At 24.6% G+C, this 19,061-nt stretch overlaps 1 protein-coding gene across 3 annotated transcripts in view; it reads right to left on the reverse strand.

Annotated features, from left to right (window-relative positions):
* The window catches only part of LOC129609220 (tachykinin-like peptides receptor 99D), a 76,834-nt gene that overhangs the window by 18,498 nt on the left and 39,275 nt on the right, over positions 1–19,061 (reverse strand). For all 3 annotated transcript variants that reach the window (XM_055521151.1, XM_055521156.1, XM_055521159.1), the window contains exon 6: positions 12,397–12,593. In XM_055521151.1, the coding sequence (XP_055377126.1) occupies positions 12,397–12,593 (197 nt within the window). The remainder of the gene's footprint in view (positions 1–12,396; positions 12,594–19,061) is intronic.

The raw sequence follows: 19,061 nt of genomic DNA on the forward strand, positions 1-19,061 counted from the left end.
AAAGAAAACAAAAGTTTCACCCGTCAGCACTTGAACTTTTTACCTTGAAAGAAAAATATTATAAACCAAAATATTGTGTTAGATATTCATGAATACATACATAATGTACATATAATGTAAATTGATATACATACATATATAATATAAGAAAAATCATTTTATAAGTTTGCGGATATCTTTGGTTTGAACTATTCTTTATTGGGTTTTAGCAAGGCAATAGATATTGAAAACAAGCAAAATATTATAAATTTCCGATATATTATGTAGGTAGGTGCTAACTATAGCTAAAAAACTTTGTATTAAAAAAAAATTATAAAAATTTGTTAAGATCTTTTCATAATAGGACATTACTACTTTCTGTTAAGGCAAGTTATATTAATAAATTTCCTTGAAAATTGTTATCACGTTAAATATTCTTAAAAAAAATTCAATTTATGCCTTAGGATTTTATAAAATAAAATTATCAAGATTTTATAGTTTTTATCCTGTTAAAATAAAATTATTTTTATAAATGAATTATTTCGGATCTTCAATATTTTTAAAAAAACTGCATACAATGAACTTGATCTAAAATCCGGCTTATTCAGTTTTCAAGATAAACGAAAGTGTTTTTTTTATAGTTTTCGTTTTTTTTTGGAAATTAAAATTTTATGATTTTTAAGAAGAGAATGCAGATCTAAAAAATTTCATTTTTTACAAAATAAAACAAATTTTTCACACTCTCTCGCTATTTTCAGATTTAAGGCTCCTTGCTCCAAAACAGATTTAAATTATTTTTTTGATTAGATTGTAATTCAAAATTCACTAATTAACTTCCGAAATTTTTTGTTTCTAAGGTCGTAAAACTTAGTGTAAAAATTGATTTTGTTTAGTAAAATATAAGTGGCCAATTCTTTATTAAAAATTTTTTTAAAATCTAATGTAAAAGTGGTCATATTCTAAGCACGTTCAGTTCTTAAAGTATTTGTATAGGAGGTGGAAAGTATTCCAAGTATATTGGGGATATTGCAAATAAACAAAAGTAGTTTTGCTAAGTTCAAGTGATCCTTTGATTCTTGAATGTACGAATAAGGATAAAATATGAAAAAAAATCATTACAGAAAATATTAAAAGGATTTGTTGAGGTCAATAACTAGTAGAACTATATATAAAAAAAGGATATTCCCAAACAAACAGAAAAAGAAACCTTGAATATGAACTTTGCCTCAAATATAATTTCAATTTGTATGTGCATGTGTATATACATAAATGAATTATACAAGATTAGAGTGTTGTATTATTAAGACTTTGGGCAAAGTTATTAAAAACTTTTAGACATTATTACCTTGCAATCTAATTAAACAAAAAAATTAATAGTGTACTGGTCAAAACCTTATAATGAATTTAATTTAATAGTTGACACGTGTAAAGTAAAGTCTTTAACAAATTGATTGAAGAGAATTTTTTTCCTCTTGAAAACTATATTATGAAAACTATATAAAAAGTGTAGAAAATTTAAGGTGAAAATTAATTTAAACAAAAAATTTTGTTTGCGAAATTCTTATACCCTTCTACAAAGCTCACAGATTAAAAAAATATTTTGGGATTTCTTAGTGGGAGAAAGTATTCTAGTAAAATTTTAAATTTGAAAACAAAATATCAGTTTTCTTGTGTAAATTTACTTTGAAATATAGTAAAAATTTTACAATACCTTTTGATCATTTGATCGCACGCATAATATTTTAGTCTCATCGAGTGTTTTGACCAATACCATTGAATAAACTTAGGAATTCTTTAATACTTTTATTAATTTTACATTAAAATTTTCGTTTGCAGTGCAATTTTAAATGAGAATTTTTCATAGTGTACGTTCGTGTAATTTGGTTTTCCCACGCGTCGTTCGCTTTATTCTTCATAGAAATTATTTATAAGAACTAACTTTCTTAAGCAATATGTATATAAATCTTCAGATAACTAGTACTAATGTTCAAACTATCAAATTATGCTATAATTTTTACGGAAAACTTTAAGAAATTCTTATATGCAGGCATTAACAAACGGCTGTTTATCAATTTAAAATTCAATTTAAATTTCGCATTTCGTTTATGAAAGAAATCATCTGTAGAAAATTCTTCCCATTTTACTTACTGTGTTGCCAAAATAATGAATTATTCAACCACAAAATATTGTTGTTATTTTTTTTATCAGCAGAAAATTAAATAAAATCTATAAATTATTTTTAGATTAGCATAATTAATGGGCGGTAAGTAATTTTTCACAAAAATATTAACTGAATAAAATTTTCTTAAATCATCGTATAATGTACAAAATATTAATTTTCCGCTCTAATTTTACAATTAATTATTTTAATTTTCTAGAAGTGCCTGTCAAGGCTTGATAAATCTCATCAAAAAATATTGTTTCCAATACATTATTTAACAAGCAACTTCCCTTAAAAATTTCCTGAAAATTTATTCAAAAAAAAAAGCAAAAAATTAAAAAGATCGATTACAATTTCTTTAATGTCTCAGAATATATTTTGACATTATAATAATCGTACTATGATGATCTATATAAGTACCGCATTGGTCGCCGGAAGAAATTTTTAAAATTTTCAAAGAAAATAAAAGAAAGTCTGATTTGAATAAAGAAAAGTGAAGCTGAGAGAAAATTTTCGAAATTTATAAAGTATCGAAAAATATTTTTCTTATATCCAGAAAAAAAAATGTGTCTCGCCGCCTAAAGCGAGCACAGATGAAAGCAATAAAAATGTGAAATTATCATTACAAAGAAATAAAAACAAAATAAGACAAACTTTGACTATGGTAGATTTTCTTTGTTCTTTTATCATTGTTTTTGTTATTTTATATTTCTATAGGTGTGTATACCTTTGTTCTTGGAACATATTTTTAATTCCCAGTAATTATTATAGCCATCATGCCGAAAGAATCTTTCGCCTACCTACTTTGATAGATTGTATACCGTATGTATACGGTGTTGTACTTATATATTCACCCTTACATAATATTATTATGATAATGATTATTATACTTGAGGGGAACATTGTTTCGAAACAAAAATCCGGTACAAAAATTCTATGAATGTATATTGCAGGGTTAATGAAGCAAACTATATCGTGGATTTTTATATTTAATTTGAATCTTCTAAGCCTTATTGGTAGCCAGCATTCAAAAAAATGGCATACAATCTAATAACTAATAAATCTTTTGACATTTAAAAACCTCGAAATATACAGAAATTCCCATGATCAGCGCTCCGTGTATTGCTTATTCTGTTGAAATTTTTTAATGTTAAACGTTTTATAAAATATTTAACCTATTTCAATAGATTAAATTTTTTATAATCAAAAAATTTAAAATTGGAGGGTTGATTATGCGGTTATGGTTCCACAAAGGGAGGACTGGAGTGCGGGGGTTGCCGATGAGCCTCTTTCTATTGAACTAGTGCATGGGCTTTGCGCGGGTGTACGAGTGGAGCCCCCTCTCTTACTTACTTAGTTACTTACTTAAATAAAAATTCTTTTAAAAAGTGGTAAATTAAAAAATTTCTCTTATAAATCTGTGGCATTACTAATGTAATGGAATGTAAAATTGTCCTAATTAAAACCGCTTTGACTTTAGAAAAAATATTTTATTTATTCTATAAACATCTAAATAAACGAGTATTAAATTTATAAAACCGGTGCGAACATTTTATATAAAATGCATATAACAATATAGAAGATTTTATCGTTTTGCACCGTAAAATAAAGAAAAGAATGGTCACCTATATAGTGTACCTTCTGCAGTACATCAATCAACATTCTAAAACTACCTTTTAATAATATAAATAAATTCGGAAGATTGTTATTTAAATACATATGTATAAAAATAGATATAGTACCTAAAAATTCTGTAATACTAACAAAATTCAAAAGGATAACTTATATCGTATAGAATATATGAATATACAAAAAGGCTTCTTTTCCAAGTTAAAATACGACGATAACGTACCATACATAAAAATGCAAAGATAAGGCTATGTTATTTTAAATTTAATAAATCTGTGTCATAACTTATATAAAACGTTATTTTCATAATGCGCGGGGGGAATTGAATTTATTAGTTGTTGCTTTGGGAGAGTTAATACCCACTAAAGATATTATATAATATCACAAAACCTTATAATACAAGTTTTTATGTATGTATATAGTACAAAAGTATACGTGGATAATTCTAGGAAAATGAGGAAAAATTGTTTTTTTTGCCAAAAATCAGTGGAAAGAATTACACATTTATTTCTCTACCACTCAAAAATTTATAAATACCTACATCAGAATTTCAGATTTAGGGATTTTAAAAAAAGAGTTATTCAATCAAAATACGTCGCTCGTGTGTTGTAAACTAAAAATTTAGATTTAATTTAAAAATTCGCCTCACATATTTGTGCTTCATTTCAAAATCTACAAAGAAGTCTAAGGCTTCATACAAATTTCTGTATATTTTCACATAAATTCAAATTGGAACACATTAATCAAACTTTTAAGTTAAATACAATACGTATATAAGAAATCGTTTTACAATATCAAGCGTCCCAAATTATATCGTTTACTTTTAATATCAAATGTGCCTTAAATTTTAGCATAATCTATAAATTTATAGTACTAAAAGTCCAAATATTTAGAGATGTGATGAGATTTAAAACAAAATACGGCCTAATCGAGTATCTTATTTTTTCATCTTACTTGTTATACACTTTCAAACCAGAATTCTTAATTTTTCTGAAGGATACTTAACTTTTTATTAATACTACTCAATTTTTTAACAGGGTTTTGCATTTGTTCTCAAACTATATACTGAGCGTCTCACCTTCGAAACGAAGTAAATAAATTATTGTTAAAAAAAAACGAGATATGCAGTACGAAATAATTTTTCTCACTCGAAAATTACATTATGAAAATATATAATAGTTACTCAATTGCTTCTCACTTGTCGAGTAAAATAAAGAGACATGGTCTTATTATTAACTGTGTGCTTAAATATCAACAACAGGAAACCTAACCTATTATAATTAAAATAAAATAACAATACGAAATTCATAAAATCAAAAATTTCGGTTCCGAATCATAAAGAAACGATTGGATTATGTAGTATTAAAATTGTTTACAGCTGCGTACTATTCGGACCGTTTAATTTGTATAGCTGAAAAGCAACATGGTGAGGCACAAATGCGAATAAAGGTGTATATATTCTTGTTTAGTGTCGCGTTCACAGGTGATAGTTTATAATGATAAAAGCAAGAAATTTTTTTGGATGTGATCGTGACAACGGCGATCACAAAAAGTTTACTAACAGTGCTGAAGTTTAAGGTAACCTATGTTAATAACAAAACCAATATTTGAAGTCAGTAAGCATGATAAGGAATAAAATTATATGATAGTTATTATGCCACTAGAATTATATTATGTTTGTAGGGTACATCTACTACATGGGGCTTAGATACTATTCTATTTTTGCAATAACTCAAGGATATTTTTGCTTTTTTAATGAACTGCACATTTGTTAAAATGGTGGGAAAACATAAAATAAAATAAGTATATATTTTAATATTAAATGGGGCTTAGATTTGGTTTTGGAAAAATTATAATGTTTTCCCATACTTTAAAGATTGGAAAATTTATAATGTTTTTTTTTAGAATAACCCATTTATTTATCTAAAATTCGAAGACTTTCTTTTTTGCCTGTATATACCTCTTTAATACGCAATAAAAGCAACACTTTTAAAAGGAGTCCTTGAAAATTTTTATAATATTTAAGTATATTACAAAATATAAGTAATATACATACAGATATACTCGCATATAAAGTATCAACCAACAAATTATAATTTATATTTATAAGACGTGCTATAGGAGTTTGATGAAATGTTCATAAATGCTGCGATTTATTTTATTTTTATAAAATTGTAAAAAAAAGGGGTTTTTCTGAGCTTCGTAGTGCAGTAAAATAAAATCAAAATAAATCAAGTAAAATGACAATTAAAAGCGAAAGGCAATTAAAGCGAATCCAAAATTAATTTAAAAATTTAATAAGCTAAATCAAATTTTTTATAGTAATTTTCTAGTTTTGTCTAGTATAATACTAGACTGAATAATTGAGAATGTAGTTTGTAAGCCTATACAAATGCGTTATATGATGAAATGTTATATGTAATAAATATAATACATTTGTAATTAATATATGTATGTATTATAGGGTATGAAATATATAACTACAATACATATTGAATTATAACATACCGCCCCTTCCCATACCCTTAAAATTTAAAAGCAATCAAAGGATTAAAAATTCCAGTTTTAACAATCTTTTGTCTCTAAACTATACACACATTTTTTGATTCATTTTTATACCCGTACGAACGTATGTTCGAAGGGTATACTAAATTTGCCTTACCGTTTGTAACGCCTCTCTTTGACAGGATCAACTCTATTTTTTCTCGTTTAATTTGAGGTTTCATTCTTTTACTACAAATTAGTATAGAAAACGCCAAATGACAAACTTCACCGTTATTATACATAGTTTTTTCTTAAATTTTGACATTACCTCTCTCTGAGACGGTAATTATTAACACGGTAAATTTTTATCAATTTGAATATTTCTTCAGAGCAAATATTTTTTTCCGATTTTATTTCTTTTGCACTTTTCGAATGGCATCTCTTTATTTTGTATTATTAATGAAAAATTATTTGTCCAAATTATAGTGATTTAACAAAGATGATTAATTGAAGAATTTCTGAAATTATTTCATAGTATTATTTTTAATGTCAAAATTTGTTATTTCTTTCTATTGTTATTTTTTTTGATGTATTTAGGATTAAGGTAATTAAAAATAATCATTTTTGAAGAGGACAAATTGAAAAAGAAAAAGACGATTTTAACGCGAAAATAAAATAAGAAAAAAATTAGTATTTTACAATTAATTATTTGTAAAATTATGTACAAAAAGAATAATTTCAAGTAAAAAATAAAAATATGGTAGAAAAATAAATTAAATCTTTTTAATTGCATAGATTTCTCCTTAATTTCAGGCATGAATTTGAAACTTTTCTATTGATAAACCTATAGAATTTCATCATTAATTTTCAATATTTTTCAAAAATATATTTATTAAGTAATTCAAATAAAATCGTTTTAATAAATCACTTAAAGAAAAATGATAAACAAAAATTACTTAAGATTAAAAACCAAATTAACAAGATTTCTTTTAAAAATGCTTATTAATTATTGTTAATAATGACGAAAACAATTTTCTAAGAAATATTAATTTAAAGAACAACACATTATTTTTGAATGGGTAACGCTGCTATGAAAGTGTGTAATTATACAATATCTCCTGTTCCAAAATTTTGCCATAAATTAGTGATCACAATAAGATAAAAGAAATTTTACAGAAATGGTCAGTTTCTGCTACCTAAAACAGAAAATTTTGATCAAGTAGTGAAACTGGGCCTTTATTCTTATTCAATATTATATTAACAAAATTAATCCAACGGTAAGAAGAACACTCCAAAAATTCTTTTGGAGTTAGATAATTTACTTTTAACTTGAAATAAAAAACTGCATTATAAGAAAATTTCGTTTTCATCAATGAAAATCCTTTACATTTGTGTTCGAATTGAGTTCAATTAAGAATATAATGAATAAAATGAAAGCCAGAACTTGGAAGGAACGATTGAAATCTTAATTTGAAATTTTATTGTTTGTTGAATATTGTTTAATAAATCAATTGTTACAATTTATAACCGTTTAGTAGGATTTTCCTTTATAAAGAAAAAGAAATTAATAAAAGAAAATATTTATCAAAATCTACAAACTTTTAAAATTTGGGACAGATTTGAGTTGCAGAAAAAAGTTGCTTCATAATTAAACGAAAAACTAGTTTTAAATTAATGTTAATTTAAAGAATCAATTAAGAACTGGATCAAACTGCTTATAAGATTTTACGATAGAAAAATTAATTCTAGACCAAACCTTTTTGTGTTTAAGGAATTTGTATAAGATGAAATGACAAAAGGTAAAGTAAAAGGCATTTCAAGCCTTTTATATTTTCTTACATTACATTTTACATTACTTGACGAGGCTAGTGGCAAGAGGATAGCAAAATGCAACTAATAAAGTTTTTGAGTCTTAAAATTAATTATGTGTAAAGTCTCTTTAAAAATCTAGTAACCTTTTATCAATTAACTTTAGTTTTCTAATACGGCATACAAATATGTATGTATGTAAATAAATAAGTCATTCCAAAATGACCCAAACATATTGAAATATAAGAGTTGAAAAAAAAATATATTAAAGAGTTTTTAAAAAATCCTACCCAAAATATTTGCAATATTTTCAATTTTTCAATAGAAATCGAATTTTCTGCACAGAAATCTTTTTTAAAGCTCAAAAAGTTCTCAAATATCAAATAGATTTCAATATTAATTTTAGTCCTTTTACATTTTTATTATGTAAGGACGAAAAATGTGCCTCCTTTTTTTTCATTTTATTTAAAAATGTTAATTTAAATTTTTCATTAACCTTACTTGTCACGTAGCGACTTCTAATACTCTTTTATTTTATTCTATTGCATAAATTGTGAACTTTTTTTTTAAATACTTTGGCTTAACACTTTCATGATTGTTCTGTCTAATACACTGTATAATTGTAAATTCTCTACTGAAAAGAAAAGGAAAAAAGAGAACGAATTTGTGCACCTTGAATGTAAATATAATATTTTTCTTTTATTTAAATAAAATTTTTGTGAAAGGAGAAAATTCTTAAATTTACCAAAAATATTTGGCTTATTATTTCCAGACAAATAAACTAGACGGTTAAATTTAAAATAAAATTAACTTTCAGTTTTATTAGTCTTGTTTGAAAGTGTTGAAAATCAAAATGGAAATGAAATTTAAAGCAATCAACAAAATTTACGATCTTTTCAACCTTAGGGTCAGTCACAACAATAATTTAATAAAAATATTCTTTATTTTAAACGAAAATTTTATAATTTGGTCGGAGTCAAATTATTTAATAAGCATTAGTAAATTAAAGTTTTCCAAAGTTTGAAGACTTTTAAAAGTTAAGCAAATCTTGCTTGAATTATTAAAATAATTGTATGTAGGAGCGAAACATATTGTTTATTCAAAATTCTGAATTCTTAGCGTTCTTAGAAGACAGAGATTTGAAATTTCAATTTTGATACATCAACTTTCTCAAGTTGAAATTAAAAGAATAAATTTGAATATTTTGAATTTCTATAATCAATACCGAATATTTGACTTTGACATAAATTGAATAGATTGAGATGAGCTGAACTTTGTACAATAAAAATTTTCATTTTTATTTTGTGCATTATAAACGCTTTTACTTTCTTTCATATCTACATTTTTGAGCAAAATTTCCGTAAATTGAAAACAAATGAGTCCTTTACATTTCTATACTATACTGAAATTTTCTTATTTACTTTTCCAGCAAATTGGCTTTTAAAGACAACAATTTTTTTTTAAAGAGCTTGAAAATAAAAATGCTATAATGTAGAAAGACGCATTGAAAATGAAAATGAAAAAAAAAAACAAAAAAAGAAAGAAGTAAATAAGAGTATTTTTTATTTTCTTTAATTTCACTTTCTCAAAATATGCTTAAGTTTTCATTTGTCACTTATTATTTGTTGTTGGAACACAATAGTGGCACGTAAAATTTGTTATCAAGCTAAATTTTTCCTCACATATTTAATCTGAGTGTACACATAAAGGATTTTCTCTTTTGAAAATTTGAATAATGCATTCTCTTAAAGTAGATATGACTACTAAATTATGAAATATGATTTGAACTATAAATCCTATTAAGTTTACAGTGTTTGTGTTACGTGGTTAAGTAACTGTAAAAGTTATTTTTTCAAATTTAAAAAGTTCAAAATACTTCATGTGCATTATAAGGGAAGAGTTTTTTGTTTAAACAAAACCTTTTTGATAAAACGTTTTATTTTGAAATTTTTTTCTCGAGATCACGGAAAATTTTGAGGTACTTCTATTAAAATGAGTAAATACTTTAGTTGGAACTATTTGTGTAAAATTTTTTAAGTAAAAAATTCATAATTTTAGTAACATTTGAGTAATAGTAATGCTTTGTGGTAAATTTCCTTGAGAACTTAAATGCGGGCTTATATAGTTTGAGTAAGTCACTCGTATTGTATCCTTCATGAACTCAACTAACTGTAACGAATATATATTCTTTGAACATATATTCGAATTTTAATATATATTTTTGTTTCCAAATCGGTTCAATGTCGTATTCTTTGAAAAAATTAAATTTAAATTTAATCTAATTAATGTTGGGTGTGAAGCCTGCTTTTATCTCTGTAATTTATAAATTCACGACAACTTTTTATCGTTGAGCTTTTTTTCAATAGTTTTTAATAATTTTTGGCAGGTGTCGCACAGTATATGTTATGTGATATTTACGTAGGTCATATGATAAAAGCATAAAAACTACTATTGCAAAATTTTTTTGTCAAATTTGACTTTATAAATTGGAAAATTTTTGCTCAAAAAAATAAAACGAGTTACACAAATTTCTTATATGGCAAATCATTTACAACAACAGTTGTACTATTTCCTCCTAGCACTTTTCCAAACATTTTTGAAAAAAAGTATTTAAAAGTTGCAATTTGACATACTCCTTAAAATTCTTATCTTAAAATGCCATTTTTTCATTATTTATTTTAAACAAGCCACAAAAATATTTTTTTTAATTTCGAAATAAAAAAAATATTGGTTGGCTTTTTTATCACAGAAAAATATGGACTGCATAATATGCTTGAGTATAGAAAAGACAAAATTGAAAAGGTCGTTGAAATTAACCGTTATCTGAAAGCCGTTTCTTTTTAAATGATCTTAATTTTTTTTCTTAACTTCGAATTCGACCATTATGTTAAACGGCTCTTTAATTTTTTTTTGCTCATCCTAGATACATGCAATTCTTTGAAATATTTTTCGGCATTATAAATGAAAGTTCATTTATTTTGATTTTCATTAATTGTTTTTAAGAGCAGTATTTCCACTTATTCAAGCGAAAAATGCTACTTCACAGAACATTATATAGTCTGCTAACATAGTTTATAAATATAGTCTGCTAACATTGCAAAAAATTCGCAAGTAAACAAAGGTATAGACAATTTTATGTAAGCGAAACGGAAAACACCATTTTACTCGCTTACTCTCAATCAATTCGTCCTTTTTATTAGGACTTTTCCATATAAGCTTTTCCATATAATTTTAGCCTAAAATAATTAAATTTTCAATTATAAGCAACGTATATCAATAGGAATCTTTTAAATAGCATTCAAAATGAAAAATTTCATGGAACATCAACATTTTTTTAAATTATTTTGATTGAATTTGATTTTTTATTTAATACGCGAATTTTCTATTTATTAAAAACCTACCATTTTATATAATGTTAAAATGAAATTCATATAGAATATTTTTACAACTCTTGCTAATCCAGCATCGAAAATATTAATTTAAAAACAAATGCTAATAAACTTTTATAACATGAAATAATTTAATAAATCGATTCAATTTTAAAATAATTTCAAATAAAAATTTCAAATTATATTTTTGAAAAACCTACAATATGTACAAATACACCTTATAAAACGATGCAAACAATTGATTAACAATATAAAAACTCTGATCACGTGCCCTCCATTCCGCTTAATAATAAATGAATGCCAATATAAGATTATTAAAAAAGATTTTTTTTTTCGATAAAATACAATTCTCACGCTTATATCCTCATATAGGCTGCCACGCATATAGAAACCAAAATATTTCCTCGTTTTGAAAAACATGTGCTTTTCATTTTTATTAACATTCGAGTTTTTCTTTATTTATTATAGAATAAAAATATTCTTCGATTTATCAAAATAACGAAAAAATCCTTTTTCATTTAAATTTTTCTGCTGCTTATTTTCTTATAACGCTACTCATACATATAACCAGTTACCTTTAGAAACAATTTTTTGCTTGTAGAAAAAAAATAATTTTAGATAAAGAAACAATTTATTTTGTTTGCTTCCTTCTTTCCAAAAAATATATGTTTATATATATACATAATTCGAGAAATATATCAAATTTGTAATCTTAAACCAATTTTATTATCAATTTCCCAGAAAAAAAAAATCAGAATATTCTTATGTGGTTAGGTAATCGTATGATATTTTCATCCTACACCAATGAAGTTAAGATAATCATCACAAGAAATAATATGTGAATATTTTGACTTACTTAACTCTTGTCTAAGTAATTTTTCAAAAATTTCTTTTTTTTTTTTTATTTTTCGAATTTGTTATTATAATATATTGTATAAATTTTACCTTGAATTCATCCAACAATATATGATTGGATTATACATTGAATTACTCATAGCCAACCAATAAAATGCTAAGTAAAGTTCCTGAATAAATGATGATCTAGTTATGTTAGGATAATATGATGTAACAATGAAATAAACATGAAATGGAAGCCAACATACACCAAATATGAATACGACAACCATCATCATTTTTACTACCTGTAATGAAAATAAAATTTTTAAAGGAAGAAAATATGAAAATAATATTTTTATTATGAAAAAATTTTAAATTTCAAAATAAATAATAAATACAATAAAAATTATTAAAACTTTGATTTAAAGGAGAAGATCTTCCTTAACTTACTGTTTTCTGTTTTTAAAATTGTTCAGTTTTATGAATTTTTAACCAATTGCTCTATATGCTTTTGTTATGTAGTTTATAAATATAACTTATACATATTTTTCTCATATAATAAATAGAAAGACTATTCTCCAATTCTAAGACGCAACTCCAAACATTTTAAACGCAACTATTAAGAAATAACCGACTTGAATTTTAGAACTGAATTTGAACCAAAAGAAGAAACATCAGTTCATTTATGACAAACCGTCATATAGTTCGGGCACATTGAAATAAGAATCTATAAATTTTGAGTATCGACTTCCGGACCTAATATTAGAGACCCAGACCGGATTATACTAGAGTCCTAAACCTTCTGGTATAATCTTAAGCTAAAACGAAACTTGACAAATTTTTTTTGTCTGCAATTTTCAAAAAATTGTCAAAGTTTCCTTTTGCTTTATTAACTTTATTTATTGCATATCTCAAGGGGAAGATTGGTTATTACGAAAATTAGTGTGTCGAAATTTTTTTGTTGTGATTCATAAAACGAATATTTATTAACAGCCTGTGGCCAATATTTTTAAAATTTAAACAATTATAGTAGAATAAAAGTGCGACTATCTGCGTTTCAATTCGAATTCATTGGAATTTATTGGAAAAAACACATTATAACCAAAAAATAAATGTGTATTTAAGAAGAGTTGATAATTTGGCCGTTGATCCTTTCATCATAACTTATTTGCAAAGTGTTTTAGATTTGGAGAAGAGATCATATTTCGGGAAGCATTGGCAAGCCCCGTGGCTCTTCCAGAAAGCTCTTCTATTTTTGAAAACTACAGTTTCTTAGCTTACTTCTTTCGCTTGAAAACAATTTAATTTTTCTGTTACGACCGGTACATTTTTTGTTGAGAAATATATCTAACATGTTTTTTTCTTCCCTAAAATCAAATCAGAAATCATTTCTAAATATTATTCTAACTTATAATTTTAGGTTTATATAAATTTCTGCTTACACTATATTATTGTGCTGGTTGTCTATTTTGGGATAAATAAATTGTAAACTTATTAAAATTAACTTTAGTAAATCTCCCTAAAACATTTATAAACTACTTAATAACTTCCATTCATATTAAATTCTAATTCTTTTACTTTTTTCTCACAATAGGAATTTTTAACCAAAAATGTAATAATTCATATATTTTGACAATGATTTAAGAACTCAGGTGGTATATTTAAAACCTTTAGGAAAAAAAAAATGTATATATAGCTACTTGTAACAAATTTTATCCTTAAGGTAAAATCAAATTCATAAATCCCTTATAGAATATAATGTACCTAATCTTCTCTCAGAAATAAAATATCTAATATAAAATTTCCTATTTCTTGTACATTTGTAAAATTACATTATAATTGTAATGCTGGTACAAATTTACCCACACGGCAAAATTTTTTAATATTGCCGTTGACAAACATGTTTTAGTGGGAAAATTATGAGAGATAAAGAATAATATTATATGGATTTAGTTTTAGCTCTCATCGTAGAGCATCGAAAAAAAAACACAATAAGAAAAGTTTTTGAGAAATTTCGAGTTTTTTTAAACAAAAATTTCAAAAAAAAAAAACGAAAGTTCTGATCTTGACGAGCTTTATCTCGAAAACTATTTCTCAGACTGAATTGATTTTAGGACCAAAAGTAAAGAGCAATCAATCTCCTGTTAAACAAGCTTCCGATGGTTACTCTATGTCGCATGGTTATTTATATGCAGTTACTGCTTTTTTTTCTACAGGCTGTTGCAAAAACGGTTATACCTAAAGCACCACCCCTTCCCCCTTTTCCAACACATTTGAAAAAAACAAAAATTTAGCAGGTTTCATTAGTTTAATTCTACCCATTCGTCAGCGTGTGTACTTACAAATTGGCTTATGTAGCTTTCGTTTTTAATTAATTCTGCAGAAATAACTTCTTGTATTTATCATTCAAATTTTTATTAAACAAGACTTATAAAATTAAATTCTAATACCAACCAACAAAATTTTTGTTTATATATTTTGGCTTACTGGGTATCATACATTTTTACTCCTCCACAATAAAGCCTACAGAGCTTAAATATGAAAGTATTCTACAAAGTTAAGAAAAAATATTTTATTCTTTTATCATTTCTAGCTTTATATTTTGTATAACCGAACCGGTTCTTGATTCGCCTACACTCAATATGTATGTATATTTTTTAGAATATTATCCATATATCTATAAGTATAAATCTATAAAACGATATTATAACAGTAGAAAGAAATATTTTATATTACCGACAATGTAACTTAATTTTTCATGTGAAAATGTTATTTCTCTTTTTTCTTTTTAATAAAATATTCTACAATTTCTATTTAAATAGAAATATTATGAATATCTACTCATATACGTGTATATAAACTAATTTTGAACTTTATTCACGGATTATTTTTCATAGTACATGTAGGTACGTTATAAATAATAGAGCATAAATTAAGATGGGAAATTAAAAAGAAAAAGGTTGTGTCTTTATCAAGCGAGAATTTTTTTTCTGTAATTTTTTCAGACTATGAAATTAGAATATAAGGTGACAAACACTATATAATATGTAACGTCTAATTTAAAACGTTATGAGGTGAAATAAAAAATTATAAAAATTATTTTAATAAATTAATTTTTTTTTTGCCGTTTCGGGTAATAAAGAGAAAATGTTTTTATGCCATATGAGTTGATTTGATTATTTTACGTTACGCGATGTAAGATGATACAAGAAAATATGTAGGAAAATGTAATATGATTTAGTTAAAGCTTTTATTATTGAGTACGAAAAAACGTATATAAAAATAATTAGGATAACAATGATTACAAACAATAATATAAGAAATAATTTACAGTTACTAACAAATTAGTAACTACAATATTGTACAATCTGATTTTCTTATCTTAGTTATAATTCATTATTTCTCGCTTAAAATTTTTCTGCTCTTAAGTAATTTGGTATGATGCATTTTATCATTTATTTGCAACAATTTAAAAAATTTTCCAATACTTATCATGGTACTTGGTTTAGGATGATATCTAAGGTATGATTTCTAAAAACTTTGATTTATAATTTAAATAGCATTACAATATGATAAATTTAAAATTTATTAATTAAAATCAAATTTTACTATAAAGACCCTAAAAGTATGCAAATTTAGTAAATATTTCACGGTAATGAAAACGGTTTTGATAAGCAAGTTCGAATAATCAAAATATTCTCTTAAATATCACGAGTTTAATTTTACCCTAATAGAAATGCTATAAGTTTTATTTATAAAATATTTCATATGTTTATAATTAGTTTTGTTAAAAAATTGTATTAAACGATTTATTCTATTGTGGTTGAATATGATTTAAGGAACGGCAGTAAAAGACTTTGTTCAATAACAAATCTGTTTCAAAAAGAAGTCGTTATGCTTTTAGATCACCTAAGGAATCTAAAAAGCAATAAACTATAGTAAGAAATTATTAAAAGAACCCATTTTATCACAATAAAGGAGAACATTTAGTAGTCCATTCACAATAGTTTTCTAACTTCAGATCGGGCGTTGTAATAAAATTCATTTGCTTTGATATTTCGTTAACAAATTTGTATTTCAATTACATTTTAATAAATATATTATTTTTACATGTGATAAAAAAAGTTCTAATTCAAAATAATTCCATCTTTTGTCACTATTCTAAAAATTAATTTTAAGAGTAATTTTAAGGTAAAAAGTTGCACTTAAACTTTTATATTGTTTTTAAATCAACATAAAAATTTTGTTGAAAAAACTTTTGAATTAAAATTTTTTTTTGTACGTTTCTTAATTTAAATACAATCAAAACGATTTACAAATTCAATTTTCACGTAATTTTAATTAAAACAAAGTTTTTACAAAATTTAAAATCTCATTTTAAACCCTTTGAACAAATGAATAAAAACAATATTTAAAATAAATTCAATTTATTATCATAATAAAATATTAATATCCTTTTTTTTCCATAAATTTTTTTTAACCGGCTTTAAAAGGATTATTATAATTTGGAAAAGAGATTGTTTTATGTTTCCAAAAAAAATAAATTAAATATTCAGATAAAAATGCAGAAAAAAACCAATATGCTGAATGTGAAAATAAAAAACCGGGTCTAATATTTTTATTAGCACGATATTGTAACGGTAAAATTCACATTCTGTGGCCGGGCAACATTTAAATTTCAGCAAAATTTCTAAATTTTTTAATGCAATCAGAAATAGTTTTAAAATTTTTATTAATTTTTTAATAGAAAATTTAAATACAAAATTTGCTGCTAAGTAGCTATTGAAAAAAAACAGCGTGTTATAAAATAGGTCGAGGGGTTTATGGAACGAGCACATTCTTCCAGTACTTTGATTTTTAGAACGGCAGTTCAAAAGCGTAAACTTTCTTGTATATAATTTTAATATCATCAATTGAATTTTACCAAGTAATTAGTTTATGAGTTAACAGAATAAAAATGTAAAATTGTACTCGTACAGAAACCGATATAACAGCATAAAGATAGCCACAAGCCTATTGCTTAATCATTAATTCTTAATCTTCAGTACAAATCTAATAATCTATGCCTTTGCATTATTTTATAAAATTATAAAAATTTTCTTTGATTATTAAAGTCCAATGATTTTTTTGCCTTAACTTCTGGATCATTCAACCCTTTAAAATTTTATTATGCAAAAACGCAATAAAAATATTAAAATGAAAATAACAAAAGCGAAAAATCTGAATTTTATAAAGTTATAAACTTTTTTTTTATTTTTTTTTTTCTGGATATTAAAAACAATTTTTCCTTCGTTTAAATTTTGTTCTAATTGTTTAATGCAGGATACTTGCTTTAATAAAATTTTTTAAGGCAGACATCCTTGTTATTCAATTCCTTTTTTTCGCGAAAATTGTAAAATTTTTAGAAAATAAAAAAAAAGGAGAAAATTAAAATTTAACGGTAACAAAAGCAAAAAAAAAAGCAAAAGCTTTTGTGTTGTTTCAAATACAAAGAAAAATAAATGGTCAAATAAAATTCGGAATTTTACGTTTCAACTCAGTCGCTACCGTTAACGCAGAAACAAATTTATTGTATGAAAAAAAAAGAAAAAATTATTTAAAGAAAATCTTAAGAATTGCTTGGTATGCAGGAAAGAGGAATTTAGATAATTTTAAAGTCGAAGTAAAAAACTCATAAATAATAAATTAAAGGAGAAATGAAAAGAGTTGTTTTTTAAGTTCTCGTTGTACTTTCCAACTATAAAGAATTTTGCGGCTACAATATAAATGTAATCGAGTTTTAGATTTTAAAAAATTTTGTAATTTATTTATATATAGCAGTTTTATTGTCCTAGTTGGTATTAAACTAATTACCGCTGCTTAATATAATAAAGAAATTATGGTCTCTAGAATATTTTTCCCAATTCATTTGGATTTCATTAGTTATAGAGCAGTTTACGAGTAGTTATAAATTTGTTTTTTAAAGCAGGTTCAATAAGGCATATGTATAACAATTTCACCTGACTAGCTAGGGTCGAAAAATTCATTCTCAATTGTTGAAATTAAAATTTGTTAAATTTATGTAAAACCCATATTAATCTAGTTCTTTTAAACCTGGGCGTCATACTTATATTTAAAATTTGATAATATCCCCAGAAAAATTCTTTTTCTAGATATTCAAACGACGAAGTACTTACAAAATTTATAAATTTTTGTCCAGATAGTCAAATTGAATTATTTTTTAAAAACAATTTTACTTAAGAATTCACGATTATTACGTGCGATCACAAAATTATTTGAGTCCAACGTCTACTCTTACAAGACTGCACAAAAGTTTGAAGAACAAGGTAAGTTCTAAAATATTTTAGTTTTCAAAAATAACAATTTTTCATGTCGTTTCATATTTTTTGATTTAAATTTCGAAAAAATTGAAGATTTCATCATTTTATATATTCATAATTATAACAAATCTTCTGCACATATGTTTCATTTAAATCTCCATTGAACACGTTATACATCAGATTTCTAATCTCACATGTAATTTTTATTATATTATGAAAAATGTCATCACGAGCGTAAAAATAATAATAAAAGTTTGTCATATCTTTTATCTAAATTAAAGAAAAAGTTTTTAAAAAACTCAAACTGGTGGTAAAATTTTATAATTTCAGTTCTAAATGAAGGTATATAGAAATAAATGGAAAATAAAAACAGTTGGAAGGGTTTCGTTTTTTCATTCTCTCTCTTTGATCGTAAATTATATTTTCTCTTTTATGAGATTTGCCGCCATTCCA

This window comes from Condylostylus longicornis, unplaced genomic scaffold (genome assembly GCF_029603195.1).
Source record: "Condylostylus longicornis isolate FDR11 unplaced genomic scaffold, ASM2960319v2 ptg000004l, whole genome shotgun sequence".
In the NCBI taxonomy this organism is placed as follows: Eukaryota; Metazoa; Arthropoda; class Insecta; order Diptera; family Dolichopodidae; genus Condylostylus; species Condylostylus longicornis.